The sequence below is a fragment of the Gavia stellata genome, chromosome 4 (assembly GCF_030936135.1).
Source record: "Gavia stellata isolate bGavSte3 chromosome 4, bGavSte3.hap2, whole genome shotgun sequence".
Classification (NCBI taxonomy): domain Eukaryota; kingdom Metazoa; phylum Chordata; class Aves; order Gaviiformes; family Gaviidae; genus Gavia; species Gavia stellata.
In genome coordinates this window covers 23,927,306-23,949,115 of record NC_082597.1, presented here as the reverse complement: position 1 = coordinate 23,949,115, position 21,810 = coordinate 23,927,306, and the positions used below count along the sequence as shown (strand labels likewise).

Genomic DNA, 21,810 nt, shown 5'->3' with positions numbered 1-21,810 from the left:
AGCATAACCCAGGACTTAATTCAGTCAGCCGTCACAAGAAACAAACTCATCTTCTTTTACGAGTTGAACAATGTAGGACAGGAAAGGAAATTGTCACAATCACAAAGAAGTACTTACAAATATAACATCAGACATGATTTATTTCAACAGCATTTTTTTTCACAAGCTAACATTTGTTTTCCTTTTGTGATTTGCTTCCTTTTGTGAATGAACAGTTCAGAAGCTTGATACTCGTTTCTATGTTTTAAAACTGGACTTTTCCTTCCCCTGTCTTTTTTTGCCTTTTGCCTCTTGTTTAACCCTTGTCCTTTAGGAGACTGACTATTGATTTGAATGTAGTCTACTGATATTTTCAAGACTGAATTCTGGTGGTGGTAAAGTCTTTGTTTTCAAGATCCCATCCTGCAGGTCTTCCAGTGAATTTCATCCCTGCTCAGTTTGCCTGATTGCTGTAACTGACATAAGTTGTCTTGGTAGAGGAGGCTGTAAATCAAAAAAACCAAAAACAAACAACAACAAAAAACAAAGTTTAGGATTTTTAGAATCAAGAGAGGAGAAAAAAACACCCCATATCTAGCATTTGAACTCAGAGATTGTCCAACTGTTGCCGATGTTCATGGAATAAAGTAAGAAAGTTCAAGCATGTATATAAGTGGTAAGTTGGATCTCAAGTTGTGTGTTCTTGTTGATAACTTATTTTGTTTATGACTTGGGATCAAGCAGAGGTGAAGAGAGAGGACCAGTGATGAGTGGTTTTAACATACCCATAACAGAATTTCAACATACTATTTGGTATTATTTTGGCTGATTTCTGTATAGACTTTTTTAAATTTAGAACTTGGATTTTTCTCTCTTTTCTACTGGTTGAAGACAACTTTGCAGCTAGTGGTGGGCTGTCTGTCTAGAAGGAGGCTTATGCTCCTTGAAAGGAGCAAAGCCTAACATGGGAAACATCTCTCCAAGTTACCGAAACTGAGTACCTAGTGCCTACAGCACATATTCACTGGAGAGCCTTCAGACACAAAGCATCTGCATATAAATGAGCTAGCAGAAACACTTATGAGAGCCTGGGCTGCATTTTAGAAGTGCCATGCCATTGTGGTCTCCTTATGTTGATGGTCAGCTGATCATTTCTTCCTTTGAACAAAGCTGATACCTCTTGTTCAGAATGAGGCAATAAGTTGAGAAAGTTAAACACCTTTACTATTATAAAAGTCAACAACTGTGAATCTTACATGGAAGTTTGTGTCAGCTTCTAGCCCTTATATCTTATCCCTCTGCTGTAAAATATATGGCCCAAGTCTTCACTGTTGTGTTAACATAGTGGTGGTAAGAGGGAAGTGGTGACATCAGGTCTCATAGGCAGCTCCCTAAATTTAAACCAGTTGGGTACATGAGAAATCAGACTGCTGGGGGACTGAATCTCTTTTTTTCTCTATAATAAGGTCTATGCCACACTACATGAAAAGGAATTTGGCTTCACAAATATGTTTTATATTCTGTCAGCTACAGACATGTTCTACTTATGATAGTGAAGACTGCAGCTGGCAGGATGAAAATAATTTGACGGCACAAAAGTTGTCTGGTCTATAGATTCAAAGCTCTTTATTCTATTCCCATACCTTCCTTCCTTCCTTCAATCTCTTTTTTTTATACAGAATCTGGTAGGAACAGCTGAGATAGATAGGAAAAGAATTCTTCATGCTAACTCTTAAATCCAGCCCGACAATCCAATAATTTCGGAAGAATGGAGTACAGAAACCAAGAAATGACAGTTTCTCTCTCCTGCATCAAAGATTAAACTAAATCAAAGATCACTAAAATTGTTGCAAAGTAATACTAGGTAGGATAAATAACTAAGCTTGCTGTTTGCTTTTTCTTCATATTTTCTTTGGGTTTCTGAGCAACTTGATTCTAATATTGCATTTGCCATTTTGTAAGACACAGCAAAACTAGACCATTATATTTCACATATCACTATAATTTTTGTTCCTTAAGAATGTCTACATAAGAATGAATAATCAAAAGGAAGCTGCAAAACTTCATATTTCTTACTTCCATTGTACAGGTAGCTCCAGTACTTTGTGTCTGGAAGAGCTAATTCATGAAAGGATTGCTTTTGGCGTGCTAAGCAAGTCTTTCACATAATCGATCACAGTATTCCAGTGCCGACATGAAATAGCTTTATTTGCATGTATTGGGACACTTGAAGCAAATATAGCCTCATTTACATCTTTCAGATCTTTTAGACGGGATGTACTGCTCCCATCTGAACTCTCCCATGCTCCCACAGCTGGATTTCTGAGAGGATTCTATTTTTCCTTTGGCCTGTTAAGTTCCTTCTGAAAATAACATAGGACTGCTGAAATGGCACCAAGTTCCTTAGAGCATAAAAGAATTTTGTTCCCAGCTAAGAAATAACAAATAAATGCACATCTGCAAACTCTGCACACTTGGGAACAAAAGGATGGAGGGAGCAGAGCTTATTTTTTTCCCTCGCCCTGAAAATAGGCTCAAATACGTGATCCAGTTAAGCTAGCTTACCACATTACCCTGTATCAGCTGAGTTCTATGATAACTTTTCATATGTATGTTTTTAGCCCACAGCGACATAACATAATCAGATTTATCACAACTCAGTAAGCTGAATTATGTGAGGACACTCGCAAGAAGCTCAAAATACAAAAATAAATAGCTACTACACCTCAGCTGATTTAGAGTAACTTGTTAATGTGCTGTAACTTTGTTGCATATCTGAGATTTAAAGAGTTTTGCCAGAATTAATCTAGGACTCATCAAGAAACAAAAATTATCCTATTGAGTTCTGAGTGTTGTTACTTTAAAAAATGATAACACAGGAAGCTAGTGTAGATAGTAGTTCAAAATCTGTTAAATCTAACCTCATCTCCAAACAATGTTTTTTTACTTGATAAATATTGCAAGTGTCTTTATAGCTCACTGTAATAAGCCCACAGTTCCTGTTTGGGGATGTGAAAGCTTCAGCAGCTGGTGTCCTGCTCTTTAACACTGTTAGCATTTCATAGTAATAACATGAACCACATTTGCCAAGCATAGATGGCCAGAAAAAGTAACAGACTTGGCTCAAAATATTTCTGGGAATGAACACTCTTTTCTAGCTCCAGTTACTACATTTCTGTTGGAATGAGACAAAACCAAAAGGAATAAAATAAAAGAGGATCTAAAGCAATTTAGAGTCATTATTGTGATCTGACCTATATGCATTTAAAGTACTTGTCATTGTTATGCCTTCTGCAATTGCATCTGGATATGGTTTTTTTATCCTGTTTCCCAGATACAATTTTCTTTCTACTGAATAAGAACGTATTTTCACAAAAAGACATGTCTGTATTCACGTGGGGGACAACATGGAATAAAGTCTGTTACATGGAACAGGAGAAACCAGACAGAGGAGAGTTGTCTCTGAATGGGAAGCAAAAGGCATTACCTGACTGCCTCATCTTATTTCTTGCCTAGTTATGAGCACTGCTATCACTACCAGTATTCGTGCTTGAGAAATGGTGAGAAACACTTACTACCCACTTTTGGTATGCTAGGGATAGCCTGATTTTCTGCAATCAGCTTCATATACTATCACTGAAAAGAAAGATCTACCTCACATGGAGTCAGTGCCAGAAGAAATTTTGCAATGTTGAGAGGCTGTTACTATTGACCTAGTGAAAAGGACCTATGTGGCATTTTGCACTGATAATTCACAGGAACCTACAAAAGCTTTGACAGTAACTATTTTGGCAGAAAAGAGGGAAGGTGACCAAATCCAAATGGTACAGAACAATTTTGGGGAAAAGAGAAACCCATCTTGAGGCCAAGAGCTCAGTTATATAGGAACAGCCCTCTGGAGTGCAAATGACTTGACTCTGAATTTTTGCCTATGAAGCATTATGACGCCTGGATCAAAGCCTAGTCAGGATATACTCCTAGTGTGCTCAGAATTATATATATATGCTACTGATAAAATCATGTTTAGAGCACAGCAAATAAGCATTACCCTGCATACATCACACTACTGAAGAAGCAGACTTGCTTCCAATAGCAGCTGTTTCCACGAATTATGCATAATCATAGTTTAAGGAATGCCAGACACAGCATTTCTTAATTAGGTACAGTGGATAAACATCAGATACCCAAGACTTTCTTATTAACACTCTTTCTCACCATACTGTGGAATCCCTCCTTTGACCTTTCCTCAGAAGCTTATAATTTTGAAACTCAGCAAAATCCACCTCTCTTCCCCTTCTGAATTTTCTTTTGGTGACTTCTGAAGATTTGAGAAATTATTGAGTTTTTCATATTTCCATGCTATTATTTGATCCACAAGGAATTTCATTGCCTTTCTCCTTTTGTCCTTTGTTATATGTCATAATCTGAAGCTATATAAACCCATAGTTAAGTCTAGCAGATTTACACATTTTGAAGGATCATGAGTTTTTCAAGTGAATTGGTTTGCACTCAGTATCCTCCATGCATCAGCAACTATAGCATGGTAAACTTATGGACTATTTTTATATAGTCTTCAGTCTGGCAAACTCTGATTGAATTCAGTGGGGGTTGCATTTTTCTGAAATAAAAGTACAGTATTTTTCTGCAAACTTGGTACTGACTTTTCTGAATGTGCTCAAGCAATTAGCTTGTACTAGTAATAGTACTATTCAATCTCCTGTCAACATCATCAAAAAGTGTTAAAAATTAAAAAAAAACCCTCATTTGCAGTAAAATGACTGAAAAATTTGTCTTCAACTGTAACAGCTGCTGTCCATCCCATGTGATCTCTAACTTCTCAATAGAAACCAATTCTCCTTTACTACTAAGCTCTGGGGGCAAAGTTACCGCTTCTGCTTGATGCTTATTATTGTGAAGTCCAGTTTATAAGACTGCATGTCATGTGGTGGATCAGAAGCTATAACCTCTGTTCTCTTCTATACCAGAGGAATTTAGAGATGTGGCAAGATTCAAGAACTTTTCTGACATGCAAAAGAACTTTTTCCCATTACTAACCCATGACATATCAAAACATGTAATGATTAAGCTGTATATAAATTATTACAATTTTGTACCAAGATGAGTAAGACCACAACAAAAACCTGGATGGGAAGCATTATTCTGGGAAGCATTAGCACTCATGAGTTGTGATAAATGAACAAGTCAACAAATACTAAGTTAAGGTGGAAAGGTAAAAAGCATTGTTTTCACCTCCATATCTAAGTACAAAATAAAGGCAATGTTAACTATTTTAATTATATTTTTTTCAACAACCTTTGAGTTTTGAATATACAATGATGACCATAAATACACCTCGTGAACTGTCAGGATATACCACAACTGGCACAGCAATGCACAACACATCAAAGTAGCATTAGCTAAACCAGATCATTTTAAAAAGATGTGGCTTTCCAAAATCTGTGCTTTTTTTTTTTTACTAGCCTCCTGTGAAAAACTATTTGTTTGAAACAACTCTAGGCATTCCTGCATTCAGCAGTACATTAATTCCGACACATCTCTGGATTCATGCAGAACAAGCAACAAAAAGAATAAAGTTTATTATTAAAAGAAAGTGCATTCTTGTGAACGTACATCTATTAGGAAGTGCTGCCACTCTTGACCATGGGAAAGTCTACAGATGACTTACTGTTGGTTTCAAGACTCTCACACAGTTCAGTTTTGACCTCGCCATTTGGTCTGTCATTTCCTTTTTGGGTCAGTTTGCTCTGCATTGTGGCAGCTGTCACTACAGCCTTGAAGCTCCGCTTCCTTTTTTGAACATTCTGCTCTGGATGAAAAATTATAATATAAACCTTGGGCATGTAGAGCATGCCCAGAGACACAGAAGCACTTAAACTCATGGAGACAGTAAGTGTTGTTGTCTGGATGTACATCTGGGGAAGGAAAGAAACAATAACATAAAAATCATTGTTATATTGATTTAATATAAGAAGGAAAATAAAGTAATTAACTTAAAAATACTAGGTGGAAAGGGAACCAAAAACACTCCTCCTTTTCTGTACATACATCAGAAGGACTCTTGACTTTGGTTGCCTTTAATTATAGTCAAGTATGGCTGTTGCATGTTGGTTTTTTAACCTTAAGAGTAAGTGGTAGAAACAACATAATACTAAACTAAACTTCATTCTCATAAAAGTAATCAAGATGCTGTAGCAACTGCATTTTCAGAAAATAAACAAATATATCTGTACAGGAAAAGAGGAGTTAGCCTTGTATCATCTAGTTTAATACATAGAAGTCTCTACAATACGCCATGTGGTGATTCAGTAGTGTGTGCAGCATGATTCAACTGGCAGCAGGCATAATGCAGAATCTGATGAAATCTTTGATATACTCTTTGAGTTGCAAGCTTGGGAAAAAAAAAATCAGTTTCTCCATAGTGTAGCTTAAATATTCTTGAGTCTGTTGGGGTTTTTTGTTTGTTTGTTTTTAACATTTCCACCTTATTGTTGAATTCTAGTCACAATGCTCTGTTGGCACACAGTAAATATATTAATATGTCACAGTCCTAACTAAGAAATCAGAAAATCAGGGAACCAGGAAATCAGATCACGGAGGACCTCAGTCCTCTATAGATACAAAGGAAAAATCTGACATTTCTGATTGAGTCTGTCTATTGTTTGTTACCACCTACAAAAAGAAAGCAGCTCTGGTCTTCCATAGTCCCATAAAAGAAAATTACAATTATAAATCCGTAAGAACAATAGAGAGTAGTTTCTATTTGGAGAAGTATTCAGATAGTATATTAAAAGTACTAACTGTAGTTCTGCTCAACATGTATTTTTTCTAGGGAAATTATATTTTATTAGACATTTTATGAGACAACAATTTTATTTTACAATTGTGTGTGGTTTGCTAAACTGAGTAGGAAATCTCTCAATAATCATGTTGTCATACTGAAAAAGGTACTGAAGTAAAACCAGTTCATTGTCTTGGCAGAGGATTCACTGGCATTGTTGTCAGGCATGATTTTAAGCACTAGCCCATACTTTCACATTAACTTGGCGATAAGGTACTAAGCCTGTCTGCAGTGTCAGCTTCAGATCATCTGTTTTTACTAAGTGCCCTTGGGTAACCTGGCCCTTAACAGAAAAGTAGAGATATAATAAAATGGTGTGCAGCCACTATTATAGTTGAACATTTTTTAATGTCTTTCAGCTTATTAAGTTTTTCCATTAGATACTTTCTCCTTAGAGAACACAAATAAACTGTACTCTCACTTAAAGCAATGTTAGATGAGAAATGTGACAAATGTATTTTGGAAGCGTGGATGGTCACTCTGAACCACCTTACAAAGTATCTGTATAATAGTACAGAAAACTGCAAAATAACACCATAAAATGAGGGGTAGCCCAATCTACTCTTTAAGAAAAGACTGACTGTTACAGGGCATCTTGAAAAACAAGGGTTAAAAGTAAGAAAGAAGAATGTAAAGAAGATACTTCATAACAACTGCGCCTGGCACTTGGACATATTACAGATAAAAAATGCCTCCACTGACTCTCTGCTAACCAGCAATAATGATTAGCACAAGGACGAATCGTAGAAAAATAGAATAGACTGCCAAAATAGTGCCCTAGAGTTAACTTGTCTCATTATAATTTCATTTTAATACTAAGAAACACACCTCCTAGCTAGAAAAGCCGCAACCCAATTAAGCCCCCTACTCTCTGAGCATGCGTGGTGAATTAAAAGAGAACTGCAACTTTAAGATGAAGTAAGAAAAGTATTAACCAATAGTTATTAAGGGGTAGAACCAGTGGGCGTAACTAACTTTGTTAATTGTTTTAAATAACTGTCATGATTTTAAGCCGGTGTGCAAGCTTTGAGGAGAAATCCCCTTGCATCCAGCGCCGCAATAAACATGCCTGTTTTATAACTCTTTGTGTTGTGAAGTTTGTTTCCGCATGTCCCTGACAATGCTTAAAAATTTGTAAGAAGCTGAACCTGCTTTCAGGGACACCACCAGACTAAAAATATAATCAGGATTCTCTTCCTATTATGCTGAGGAAAGTTATAGGAGCAACACCTTCCTTCATTTCAATAGTACATCAAGACAATACATCAGGAAATATATACAATAGTCTTTTCTCCCACCAGTGAAATAATCTCATTCCTTTCAACCTCCAAAATGGCAGTGGTGTGCCTAAAAGCAGAGCTTAACCTAGAATTTACATGAACACTTCTAATGAAAACCTCAGACTGTTACATTAATAAGCAGTCGGTTTCAGACTTCAGTGGAAGGACCTCTGTGCAGAAGCACGTTTACATGCAAACAGCAACAAAAACAAACCCATTTCTTGCTGAACCAAATTGGCTGATCTCCAATTAAACTGATAAAGCAGTGGATTTTAAGGTTAAACATTCCATTAAGTAGTGTCCAAAAGCAAAAGTATTTTGGTTCCTAAAGATGCATATACTTCCTAATGGGATTTGCAAAACTGAAATCAAAAAACCATAGAATTATAGAATCAATTAGGTTGGAAAAGACCTTTAAGATCATCAAGTCCCACTGTTATACCTGCCACTGCTAAGTCCACCACTAAACCATGTCCCTAAGCGCCTCATCCACACGTCTTTTAAATACCTCCAGGGATGGTGGCACAACCACCTCCATGGGCAGCCTGTGCCAATGCCTGACAACCCCTTCAGTGAAGAAGTTTGTTCTAATGTCCAATCTAAACCTCCCCTGGTGCAACTTGAGAACGTTTCCTCTTCTCCTATCACTGGTCACTTGGGAGAAGAGACCAGCACCCACCTCTCTACAACCTCCTATCAGGTAGTTGTAGAGAATGATAAGGTCTCCCCTGAGCATCCTCTTCTCCAGGCTAAACAATTCCAGCTCCCTGAACTGCTCCGCATAAGGCTTGTGCTCCAGACCCCTCACCAGCTTCATCGCCCTTCTCTGGACACACTCCAGCACCTCAATGTCCCGTCTTGTAGTGAGGGGCCCAAAACTGAACACAGGATTTGAGGTGCAGCCTCACCAGTGCCGAGTACAGGGGCACGATCACCTCCCTACTCCTGCTGGCCACACTGTTTCTGATACAGGCCAGGATGCCGTTGGCCTTCTTGGCCACCTGGGCACACTGCTGGCTCATATTCAGCCGGCTGTCAATCAACACTCCCAGGTCCTTTTCTGCGGGGGAGCTTTCCAGCCACTCTTCCCCAAGCCTGTAGCATTGCATGGGGTTGTTGTGACCCAAGTGCAGGACTTGGCACTTGGCCTTGTTGAACTGCACACAATTGGCCTCGGCCCATCCATCCAGCCTGTCCAGATGCCTCTGCAGAGCCTTCCGACCCTCCAGCAGTTCAACACTCCCGCCAAACTTGGTGTCGTCTGCAAACTTACTGAAGGTACACTCAATCCCCTCATCCAGGTGATTGATAAAGATATTAAACAGAACTGAACCCAACACTGAGCCCTGGGGAACACTACTTGTGACTGGCTGCCAGCTGGATTTAACTCCATTCACCACAACCCTTTGGGCCTGGCAGTCCAGCCAGTTTTTTACCCAGCGAAGAGTGCACCCACCCAAGCCATGAGCAGCCAGTTTCTCCAGGAGAATGCTGTGGGAAACAGTGTCAAAGGCTTTACTAAAATCTAGGTAGACTACATCCACTGCCTTTCCCTCATCCACCAAGCGGTCACTTTGTCATAGAAGGAGGTCAGATTAGTCAGGCAGGACCTGCCTTTCATAAACCCATGCTGACTGGGTCTGATTGCCTGGCTGTCCCATGCGTGCCACCTGATGGCACTCAAGATGATCTGCTCCATAATCTTGCCTGGCATCAAGGTGACAGGCCTGTAGTTCCCCAAATACTCCTTCCGGCCCTTATTGAAGATGGGCATTACATTTACTAACCTCCAGTCCACTGGGACCTCCCCAGTTAGTCAGGACTGCTGGTAGATGATGGGAAGTGATTTGGGGAGCACTTCTGCCAGCTCCCTCAGTACCCTTGGGTGGATCCCATCTGGTCCTATAGACTTGTGGGTGTCTCAGTGGTGTAGCAGGTTGTTAACCATTTCCCTTTGGATTGTGGAGGTTTAATTCTGCTCCCCATCCCTGTCTTCCATCACAGGGGGCTGGGTACCTGGAGAACAACTTGTCTTACCATTAAAGACTGAGGCAAAGAAGGCATTAAGTACCTCAGCCTTTTCCTCACCCTTTGTCACTATGTTACCCCCCGCATCCACTAAAGGATGAAAATTCTCCTTAGCCCTCCTTTTGTTACTAATGTATATATAGAAATATTTTTTTGTGTTTTACGGCAGTAGCAAGATTAATTTCTAGTTGGACTTTGGCCCTTCTAATTTCCTCCCTGCAAAACCTCACAACATCATTGCAGTCCTCCTGAGTTGTCTGCCCCTTCTTCCAAAGGTCATAAACTCTCTTTTTTTTCTTGAGTTCCATCCAACGCTCTCTGTTAAGCCAGGCTTGTCTTCTTCCCCACCAGCTCGTCTTCTGGCACATGGGGATGGCCGGCTCCTGTGCCTTTAAGACTTCCTTCTTGAAGAGAGTCCAGCCTTCCTGGACTCCTTTGCCCTTCAGGACTGCCTCCCAAGGGACTCTGCCCACCATGCTCCTAAACAGGCCAAAGCCAGCCCCCGAAGTCCAAGGTAGCAGTTCTGTTGACACTCCTCCTTACTTCTCTGACAATCAAAAACTCTACCATTTCATGACCACTGGGCCCAAGACGGCCTCCCATTGTTGCATTGCCCACAAGGCCTTCTCTGTTCACAAACAACAGGTCCAGTGAGGCGCCTTCTCTAGTTTGCTCACTCACCAGCTGTGTCAGGAAGTTATCTTCTACACACTCCAGGAACCTCCTAGACTGTTTCCTCTCTGCTGTATTGTATTTCCAGCAGACATCTGGTAAGTTGAAGTCCCCCATGAGAACAAGGGCTAGCGATCATGAGACCTGTCCCAGCTGCTTATAGAATATTTCATCTGCCTCCTCATCCTGGTTGGGTGGTCTATAACAGACTCCCACCATGATATCTGCCCTGTTGGCCTTCCCCCTGATTCTTACCCACAGACACTCAACTCTATCATCACCATCGTTAACCTCTAGACAATTTAAACACTCCTTGACATACAGGCCTACCCTACTGCTTCTCCTTCCTTGCCTGTCCCTTCTGAAGAGTTTGTAACCTTCCAGTGCAGCACTCCAGTTGTGTGAGTCACCCCACCATGTTTCTGTGATGGCCACTATATCATAGTTTTCCTGCTGGACAATGGCTTCCAGCTCCTCCTGTTTGTTGCCCACGCTGCATGCATTGGCACAGATGCACTTTATTTGGGCTATTGATCCTGCCACCTTTTTGGGAGGAGAAGCCCTAATTGCTACATGACTGATCTCAGGCCCTTCCCTGGTTTCTGGCACATCAACAACCCCTACGTCTTTGCTGCCACATGGTTCCCCATCCCCTACCTCCACTGAGACAACAGTCCAAAGGTCCTTGCCAGCACACCTCCTCTCAAACACTGGTATTCCACCCCCAGGCTTATCTTCAGCGAGCCTGGTGTTATCCCTTTCTCCTTTCAAATCTAGTTTAAAGCTCTTTCAATGAGCTGTGCTAACTCCTGTGCCAGGATCCTCTCCCCACTCTGAGACAGGTGTTCCCCACATGTTGTCAGCAGGCCTGGTGCCGTATAAAGTGACACATGATCAAAGAATACAAAGTTCTGGCGGTGACACCAGTCTCGGAGCCAGGTATCGGTCAGCTGGCTCTTCCTGTTTCTTTCCTCATCTTTCCCTGCCAATGGAAGGATGGAGGAGAACACCACTTGTGCTCCCGATCCCCAACCAGTCATCCCAAGGCCCTGAAGTCTCTCTTGATCGCCCTCGGGCTTCTTGTCACAACTTCATCGCTGCCTACCTGAAGAATCAATAATGGAGAATAATCTGAGGGCCGTACCAGGGTGGGAAGTTTTCTTGTCACATCTTTAACACGGGCCCCAGGGAGGCAGCAGACTTCCCTAAGAAGTGGGTCCCATCTACATATGGGGTCTTCTGTTCCCTTCAGGAGAGAGTCCCAATGACAATGATCCATCTTTTTATCTTTATGGAAGCCGTTTTTACACAGGGCGTAGGCTTAATCTTGGTAACACCTCCAAGCTAGGTAAAACCTCATCCTTGTCAGTGTTTGGTTCCACTTGCAGAGCCTCGTACCTATTATGCAAGAGGACCTGAGAAGGTGGGGTAGTAACAGAAGAGGCTTTTCTGCTGTGCTGGGCAGGAACTTGTTGCCATTGATCCCTGTCCCTTGAGTCACCTCGTTCTGCTGGGTGGAGAGAGGAAAGGGAGTCTTCCATATCTCATGCCCTGTCTGCCTGTTGGGCCTGTCCCAGGGAAGGGAGGGTGCAATTCCAGTGGTCTATCTCCCTCTCGCACTCCCTGATACTCCTCGATGCACTCACCTCCTCCCGGAGCTCTGTCACTAAGCGGAGGAGCTCCTCTACCTGGGCGCACCTCCCACAGGTGTGCTCGCTGCTGCCGTCAGGAACTGGCGTCAGAGTAGGGCACACACCCCCTGCGGCCTGACGCCTGGGCGGCATCGCGTACCCACCGGAGCTCGCTCTGGGAGGCTGTGTTGGTCATGGTGGGTGTAGAGCTTGGAGAGGCCATGGCTTTCTGCCGGGTGGATACCATAGCTCCCTTGTTGAGCCGACAGAGCTTTCTGCACCCTCCCTGTGCGCCCCTCCGCACAAACTGCCATGCCCTGGCTGATGCTCCATGTCCTGTTCGCTGCGCTCCTGGTCGCTAGCGCTCCCTTGGGCTGTTTAAATCTCCTGGCAATGCCTAAGCCTCAACGGCCTCACTCGCGAGAGCTTCCAGCTCCTGGTGAGTCTCTCTACTCTTTCTCGGGTTTCCCTGCCTCTGGGAACCCCCTTGCCCGCCTCAATCTAGCACCCATCCACAGAACTGTTTCCTCACTGACTCAAGTAATAGCTTTAACAAACTGTAGTGCATATGGAAATTCCATTAAACACAAAAAATCCTTTTTTGAAGCCTTACCATTTTTTAAAATCCAACTCATGGCAGTGAAGTGTCTATCTGAGCCTCACCCACAGAATCTGTAACAATGCCTGGCATTTAAATATATATATTTTTAAGTCCTTATCAAATACCCAAGCTGTAAGGCTCGTCTTTTTCTCATGGTTCAGTATAGGAATTAGACAATAAAAAAGGATAAAGAACCTTTGGATATTACAGGATAAAATACATACATTCATGTAGTAGTACTAGTCATACCAGCAACAAATACGTGCATTATGGTAGATCTCAATGATCTTTTTTGCAATAAGAAATCCCACAGTGCCAAGCTCTTACAAATACTAAAGAGAAACTATGTCTGTCTTAAAGTTTACATTCCAGTAAGCTTCATAAGTGAGCCAACTCTAAATCTGATCATGCATTCACTGAAATAATAAGAGCCCATGGATTTAAATGCACTTAGTGCAGGTATTTTGCATGAGCTATATCATTACATCTGATGTATTTTCTGTGGATTTAATTGAAATGACCAGCAAAACAGCCTATTTAAAAAAATCCAAATCACAGATAGTTTCACATTGCAGATTACAGTTCATATGCAGTGGGATTTATTTCTAATGATTGCTGTGTTTTTGAACCAGCCACTATAACTACTGAAACATTAAAACTAGAGTGAGATGGGAATTTTCTGACAGAAATATAGTCTGACAGTGAATACAGTCTTTAGAGAGCTTCAGCCCAAGGGATCCTGTTTTGCATGGATCACCCTTACTACTTACTCTTTAATGAAGCTAATGAGAAAGAAGGGCTTCGAGAAACTTGCTAGACCTCGAGAGGAAAGCTTTGAACATATACTTACATGTACACATTGTGTGTGGTGTGTACATCAGTCTGACTCCATATGCTAATACAATTGCATACTCCACTGGAGACTAGTTGTCAATGACAGTCTCAGTCTGATTCCTTTTCTTACGAGAATCATAGAATCATAGAATAGTTTGGGTTGGAAGGGACCTTTAAAGGCCCTCTAGTCCAACCCCCCTGCAATGAGCAGGGACATCTTCAACTGGATCAGGTTGCTCAAAGCCCCATCCATCCAGACTTTGGTTGTTTCCAGGGATGGGGCATCTACCCCCTCTCCAGGCAACCTGCTCCATTGTTTCACCACCCTCATCATAATAAATTTCTTCCTTATAGCTAGTCTGAATCCACCCTCTTTTAGTTTAAAACCCTTACCCCTCATGCTATTGCAACAGGCCCTACTTCTTTTTAAATGGTCATTTGCAGGCTGAGAGTCTGTTTATAGGACAGGAACATCCCCTGCATCTAATCCTTCCCATCTTTGGAATCCCCCTCTTGCAGCCTGATGAAGCACAAGTCTAGCAAACAGGATGCCACACACTTGGTTTGACTCTTATCTTGTTTTATCCCTGACAAGAGGACAATGATGTTTTATGGCTGTGCATTCTGGGTACTTTTATTATTCTAGGAACATATCTACATGTAACTTTTACAGAATTAGCTGCTCTAAAAATCAAGGAGCAACAAAAGTAGTTCAGTTTAATAAGATATAAGGACTGAATAATTTTTCATGTGTCTCACAGTGGTGGACCACTCTAAGTTACGGGAGAATAAAGGTCCCTTTCTCACAATGAATCATGGTTACACAGAAATGAATTTCAGCACTCCTCACACTAAAATCCCTTCTGAACTACAAACTTTTTGTCCAATACAGCCTTTCACAGATGTAACAAAGACTGCTGTATCTATTCTCCTTGTTCTTGATAGTCAGAAGATATAAGACAGAAAACTAAAATCATGACAGCACAAGAAAAAAAAAATCTTTATACTACGGGAAAAACTTGAGGCCTAAATACCTTCCTGTCTCCAACCCCACACCAGAACTGATACAGACTTCTTATATACTGTTTTCTATTACCACAGTTGACAAAGGATCCCTCACAGACTGTGTCTCATGTAAATGGCCTAGACCCCGACTCAGACACATGATCTGTCTGTGTCACAAATGACCTGGACCCTTTCCTCATCAGAAGAATCCTACAATCTTGGTGATACAGCCTCTGACTGCCTCTGCAGCTAAAATAGATAATGGCTGTGTGGATATTTAGAGATTTTCTATCTTCTACCATTGATTCTAGGACTATGTATCTCCTTCTTCCTACCTTGAAACTTAAAATGTGACATAGGACATAGTGGGGCAACAAAAAAGGTTATTTTAGAAAAACAGAGATACTCTGATGGCTTCTTCAATTTGGAAGTACTTGAAACTGAATTGCCTCCTTGGTAACCTGAAAAATTTCTATGCATCAAAGCAGGTGTGTGCACCAAATTGTCCCAGCACAGGTAGCTGAATGACTACCTCTGAGCTAGGCTTCACTGCTTAGAATTGAAATATCCCCCAAGTCCCCAGTAGTGTCCCATCAGTTTGGTGTTTGCAGAGGCAAAGTCATGCACACAGCATGCCTTGAGTTCAACATAAAGCAACCACTTTCATTAGACAAAAAAATATAGTGGTAACGTCACAACTTTAGTCCAGATTGCTTTCACACATAAGATTATATTCAGGCTCCCTCCAGAACTGCTGGTTTTCCAAGCTATTTATTTTCCTTTTCTATTCGGTTTTAATAGGTCAAATAAAGGGTACCTCCCACCCAGCCTGCTCCCTAATGCGGTTTTAATAGTATACCCTAGCGAGGTGAGAGATATGGCTATCGTGATTTTTTGAGTGAATTGAATCTAAGTCTTCCACTTTGGTGCAAGTTCTCTAACTGCTGGTAGTTGTAAAACAGAAGATGCACAAGTACAGCAGTTAGTGAAGTGCTAAACCACAGAGGGAAGACTTGGTATATCTCAAGCTATTGGGGTGCCTAGTGTAGATCCAGATCAGCTACTCACTTTCCAAAGAGAAGTGGATGTTTAAAAAGACGCAGCTAGTTTAATGTCTCTCATTGGCTAATTCTATACAATTTGCCCTTTAAAAGTGCCTTTCTCCACAGGCTAAAGAAACAGCCTCGATATAAAACACTGGAGTCTGAACCATCCTGCTGAGACAGATATCCTCAAATTGGCACTCCTGAACATGTCCCACACTGCCAGTAACAGAACAGAAGATTGAATTATAATTTAATTTTTCCCTTATCCTTGTTACCAAATACTTTATGTCTCTTACGTGAATCTTCTCATCTCCTTCAGCCAGTTTCATTTTTTAAGGCCAGAACTGCAGCAAGCTTCATTTCCCACAAGGATTTTTTTCTCTCATTCCCTCCCGACACTCTTGCCTTCACTCCCAGCTGTTGGAAGCCTTTACCAGATCATTTATAGCCAGAAGATAAATGTTACATCATAAAATAAAGGTACATGCCATCTATCCACATGCATCCCAGAGACTGGGAAAGACAGCAAAATAGTCCCGCTCCGTTTGTGGTGGAGAGTGCACGAGACTTTAAGTGTCAGTAAAACACTGAAAGCATTCCTAGCCATCCTTCCTCTGCTACAGAATCTAGAGGGCTTAGAGAAAGACAGTCCCTTTCTTCTTTGAAAGTCACGTATATGCCATAACACTACAATTGTTTTTGCATGTGTTGTTGCTTGCTAAAGAGTTGACTGGATGACAACACTTTTGGTTTCACAGTTGTGTTCACAAATCAGAAAGAAAAGTTACGCAATGGATTCCACACCAAAAATCAACATGGAAAAGGCTGGCTGCAGGCAAATATATTTGAAACCAGACGAGTATAAACAGGGAGGTAACAATGCTGGCAAGGTGCCAATAACTAACAAAACGAGTCATGCTTCTCTGCAGAACTTCCATTTCCATAAGCTTACACCTACAGATTTTTATTGTTTTCAGTTCACAACATACTTTTCTGTCTGGACCTGTAGGAAGAAAATTCATCTTTTCTCGAAGAAAAACATTACAGGTGCAAGTCAGTCGTTGTTTTGCTCATATAGCAAGATTATTTGCCAAGTATAAGATAAACTTCATGGAATAAGTCTTCTTCAAACATTTGTTCAGTTAGGAAACATGGGAAACTACTTAACCTTTACATATTTTAACCTTTTAAAAACATTCCTTACCAAACTACCAATTAAAATGAGGCTGTGAGAGGAAAAGTCAAAGCTTTTTCAAAAACATGAAAGTATAAAATTCATTAGGTTATTATCTCAAGCAGTAAGCGTAGCCTGTAATTCTGTACATTACAGAGAAAACAAATCCTCTTTATCTGTACACTTCAGTTGCTTTCAGAAACTTTATGAGAAAGGAAAGATCTAATAATTGATTTCAAATTAAATGTGTGACAGCTTTAAAAAGTATGAAACATCATTAAAGTTTGGATTCGAGAGAAGCTATAAAAGCTTGTAGCCTCAGTAGAACTTGGACATACCTGCATTTCAGAAACTGAATTATGGTAAAAATTTCACTGTTCAGTTTTTCTACTTAAGGCTAATTTCGACCTTTCCTGCAATATCTATCAGTATTCCCTTTCTACCTATAAATTATTTTATGCAAAGAAAGGAATAGCTTTACTAGGTCTTTTTTAAGCATTGTATTTATTATTTTCAGATAAGTCGATACAGAGAACTCAGAGTTGTCAACTGCTCATTGGAAATGGTATGTTCCACAACTGCACATTGCATAGTTTTCCATCCAAAGTGTTTTTTCACCACATGTCTAAAACTAACCTTAGTTCATCCAAACATTTTCCAGTGACTTCTCAATATCTGATTTTACCATGAGGGTACAATAGGACAGTTGTATCCCAAACAAAGACAACTCCTGAAACTCAGATAATGGGAATTTGAAGACATTCATTTCACCAAGCTTTCCTAATCTGTCCTGTCGTTTGGGACAACTTCTCCTTGGACCAGTAACGGTTGTCAAACTCTGTGTATTTCTTCATCTCATTTCCTAACAAGACATGATTCCAAGAGGGTGTCAGGATACCATAGTAATGTATGAAACTAAAAAAAGAAATAGTTGATCTCTAGGGCTGGGGAACAGCTAATATAAATCTAAAACTTTACCACTGTGTCTATATAGTAGACAATGAAACAATGCTATGGTATAGGCGTAGGCACTAGGACTTCATCCTTTACTGAACGTGGGAGGGAACATAGTGACAAAGGGTGAGGAAAAGGCTGAGGTACTTAATGCCTTCTTTGCCTCAGTCTTTAATGGTAAGACAAGTTGTTCTCCAGGTACCCAGCCCCCTGTGATGGAAGACAGGGATGGGGAGCAGAATTAAACCTCCACAATCCAAGGGGAAATGGTTAACAACCTGCTACACCACTGAGACACCCACAAGTCTATAGGACCAGATGGGATCCACCCAAGGGTACTGAGGGAGCTGGCAGAAGTGCTCCCCAAGCCACTTTCCATCATCTACCAGCAGTCCTGACTAACCGGGGAGGTCCCAGTGACCTCGATAGGTCAGCATGCGCTTATGAAAGGAAGGTGCTGCTTGACTAACCTGATGTCCTTCTATGACAAAGTGACTGCTTGGTGGATGAGGGAAAGGCTGTGGATGTAGTCTATCTAGACTTTAGTAAAGCCTTTGACACTGTTTCCCACAGCATTCTCCTGGAGAAACTGGCTGCTCATGGCTTGGGTGGGTGCACTCTTCGCTGGGTAAAAAACTGGCTGGATGGCCGAGCCCAGAGAGTTGTGGTGAATGGAGTTAAATCCAGCTGGCAGCCAGTCACAAGCAGAGTCCCCCAGGGCTCAGTGTTGGGGCCAGTTCTGTTTAATACCTTTATCAATGATCTGGACAGACAACACCAAGTTGGGCAGGTGTGTTGATCTCCCTGATGGTAGGAAGGCTCTGCAGAGGGATCTGGACAGGCTGGATGGATGGGCCCAGGCCAATTGTATGCGGTTCAACAAGGCCAAGTGCCGGGTCCTACACTTGGGTCACAACAACCCCATGTAATGCTACAGGCTTGGGGACGAGTGGCTGGAAAGCTGCCCTGCAGAAAAGGACCTCGGGGTGTTGGTCGACAGCTGGGTGAATGTGAGCCAGCAGTGTGCCCAGGTGGCCAAGAAGGCCAATGGCATCCTGGCCTGTATCAGAAATAGTGTGGCCAGCAGGACTAGGGAGGTGATAGTGCCCCTGTACTTGGTGCTGGTGAGGTTGCACCTCGAATCTTGTGTTCAGTTTTGGGCCCCTCACTACAAGAAGGACATTGAGGTGCTGGAGCGTGTCCAGAGAAGGGCGATGAAGCTGGTGAGGGGTCTGGAGCACAAGTTTTATGAGGAGCGGCTGAGGGAACTGGGGTTGTTTAGCCTGGAGAAGAGGAGGCTGAGGGGAGACCTTATTGCTCTACAATTACCTGAAAGGGGATTGCAGAGAGGTGGGTGTTGGTCTCTTCTCCCAAGTGACCAGTGATAGGAGAAGAGGAAATGTCCTCAAGTTGCACCAGGGGAGGTTTAGATTGGACATTAGAACAAACTTCTTCACTGAAGGGGTTGTCAGGCATTGGCACAGGCTGCCCATGGAGGTGGTTGTGCCACCATCCCTGGAGGTATTTAAAAGACGTGTGGATGAGGCGCTTAGGGGCATGCTTTAGCGGTGGACTTAGCAGTGGTAGGTGTAACAGTTGGACTTGATGATCTTAACGGTCTTTTCCAACCTAAATGTTTCTATGATTCTATGACTTTTCTGCCTGGGCTGCTAAACTGTTGGAGCACTCCCGGCATGAGTGGGCCTGGGCCTGGACCAACTCACATTCTCCCAAACCCTTCCCTGGAGTTTTCCCACAGTTTGTGATGATTCCTATTCTGTAATGTTATACCTACACTGTTCTTGCTTAGAGATTGAGATTTTAATATTATAAACCTAGCAAAACTGTGACAACTGGCTTCATGGCCTGTTAATATTCTTGACAATGTACTGTTACTGTTTTAAATAGAGCCTGAGTGGATAACACAGGAGACATCCATGCAGACCAGGGGATGAACTGAGTGAGAGCAGCTCTGCAGAGAAGGACTTGGGGATACCAGTGGGTGAAAAATTGGATATGAAACAGCAATGTATGCTTGCAGCCAAGAAAGCCAATTGTATCCTGGCTACATAAAAAGAAGTGTGGCCAGCAGGTTGAGGGAGGTGATTCTGCCTCTCTACTCTGCTCTCATGAGACCCCCACCTGGAGTATTGCGTTCAGCTCTGGGGTCCCCAGAACAAGAAAGACATGGACCTGTTCAAGCGTTTCCAGAGGAGGGCCACGAAAATGATCAGAGGTCTGGAACACTTCTCCTACGGAGAGAAACTGAGACAGTTGGGATTGTTCAGACTGGAGAAGAGAAGACTCCAGAGAGACCTTATTGTGGTTTTTCAATATATAAAGGGGGCTTATAAGAGAGACAGAGAGAGACTTTTTACCAAGGCCTGTAGTGACGGGACAAGGGGTAACAGTTTTAAACTGAAAAAGGGTAGATTTAGCCTGGATATAAGGAAGAATTTTTTTACAATGACTGTGGTGAGGCACTGGAACAGGTTGCCCAGAGAAGGTGTGGATGCCCCAACCCTGGAAGTGTTCAAGGTCAGGTTGGATGGGGCCTTGAGCAATCTGATCTAGTGAAAGATGTCCCTGCCCATGACAGGGGCATTGGGCTAGATGACTTTTAAAGGTCCCTTCAAACCCCTATCATTCTATGGTTCTATGATTTGATGATTCAGTGATTCAATGATTCAATGATTTTATGATTGATAGCAACATGGCACATTCTCATCATGGTAGACATTAATACCAGTTGTCATTTGTATTGGCAAATGTCACCTTTAACCATAAAATTCTAGTAAATTGGCTTATTTGCTTGTTTTAGTTCCTTGGGTTTTTTCCTCCCTCTTCCCTTTGTTTGTTTCAGTATGCAAGTTTCAAATGCTTTAGCTCTTCTGTAATTGCTACATTTGAAAAAGCTTTCTCCTGGTGTGTAACCCCTGTAGACCTAGTCTGTGGTTTTACAGATAACATCATAGAACATTGGCATCAGAAATTATGCTGTATTGTGGCAAAAGATGGAGATTATACTGAAACAAGTGCTGCATTACCAAACGTTCTGCTCATTCGGAATGACCAACATTTTTGAAGTGAAAAAAATGTTCAGCTTTACTTCATCTGCAATGCTTATTACAATGTTTTATTAAGAACAGTAATAAACTGAAGTCTGCTTCTTTACTGTGGTCCATCCTCAGGACATATGTCTCATGGCAAATGCTAGGCACTGCATTGCAGACCTTCAAAGTAATTTAAAACATCAGCAGGTAATTTGATTCTTTTTTTTTCTCATAAGTTAGGTTAGATATCACATTATCATACAGCTTACATATACCACAGCACACAATTTGTTGCAGTCTTATGGTTTTTAAAGGGCCATGTGATTCATTTGTCTCATCAACCTTGCTATAAATAGAGCCGCAGTAGTCAACCAGTGACCAAAGACCAATCTCTACTATGTCTGTTGTCATGTGTATGTCAGTCCTGATATTCAGGAGTACTGAACTCCAAAAGCTCAAGTAGAAAGTAGGTACTCACAATTTGTAAAACTAAGCTAAGATATCTCCAAATACGAGTAAAAAAAATACTAATCATATTGGAAAAAATCTGGGCTGCATGGAAAGACTGAGGATGGAGTTTATGTAAAAGTAGTTCTTACGGTATACATTAATTGCATTTTCAACATAATGTAGAAGTAGGATTTTTATGGTATATTGTGTTACATTTAAGATCTTAGTATGGGCAAAATGCCAA

General features: G+C 41.5%; 1 protein-coding gene across 1 annotated transcript in view; it reads right to left on the bottom strand.

Annotated features, from left to right (window-relative positions):
* Positions 1–433: 433 nt before the first annotated feature.
* The window catches only part of GRM8 (glutamate metabotropic receptor 8), a 360,444-nt gene continuing 339,067 nt past the window's right edge, over positions 434–21,810 (bottom strand). The window contains exons 9-10 of the mRNA XM_059815960.1: positions 5,666–5,912; positions 434–483 (exon numbers count right to left, since the gene is read on the bottom strand). Coding sequence (XP_059671943.1) covers positions 434–483; positions 5,666–5,912 — 297 coding nt within the window. The remainder of the gene's footprint in view (positions 484–5,665; positions 5,913–21,810) is intronic.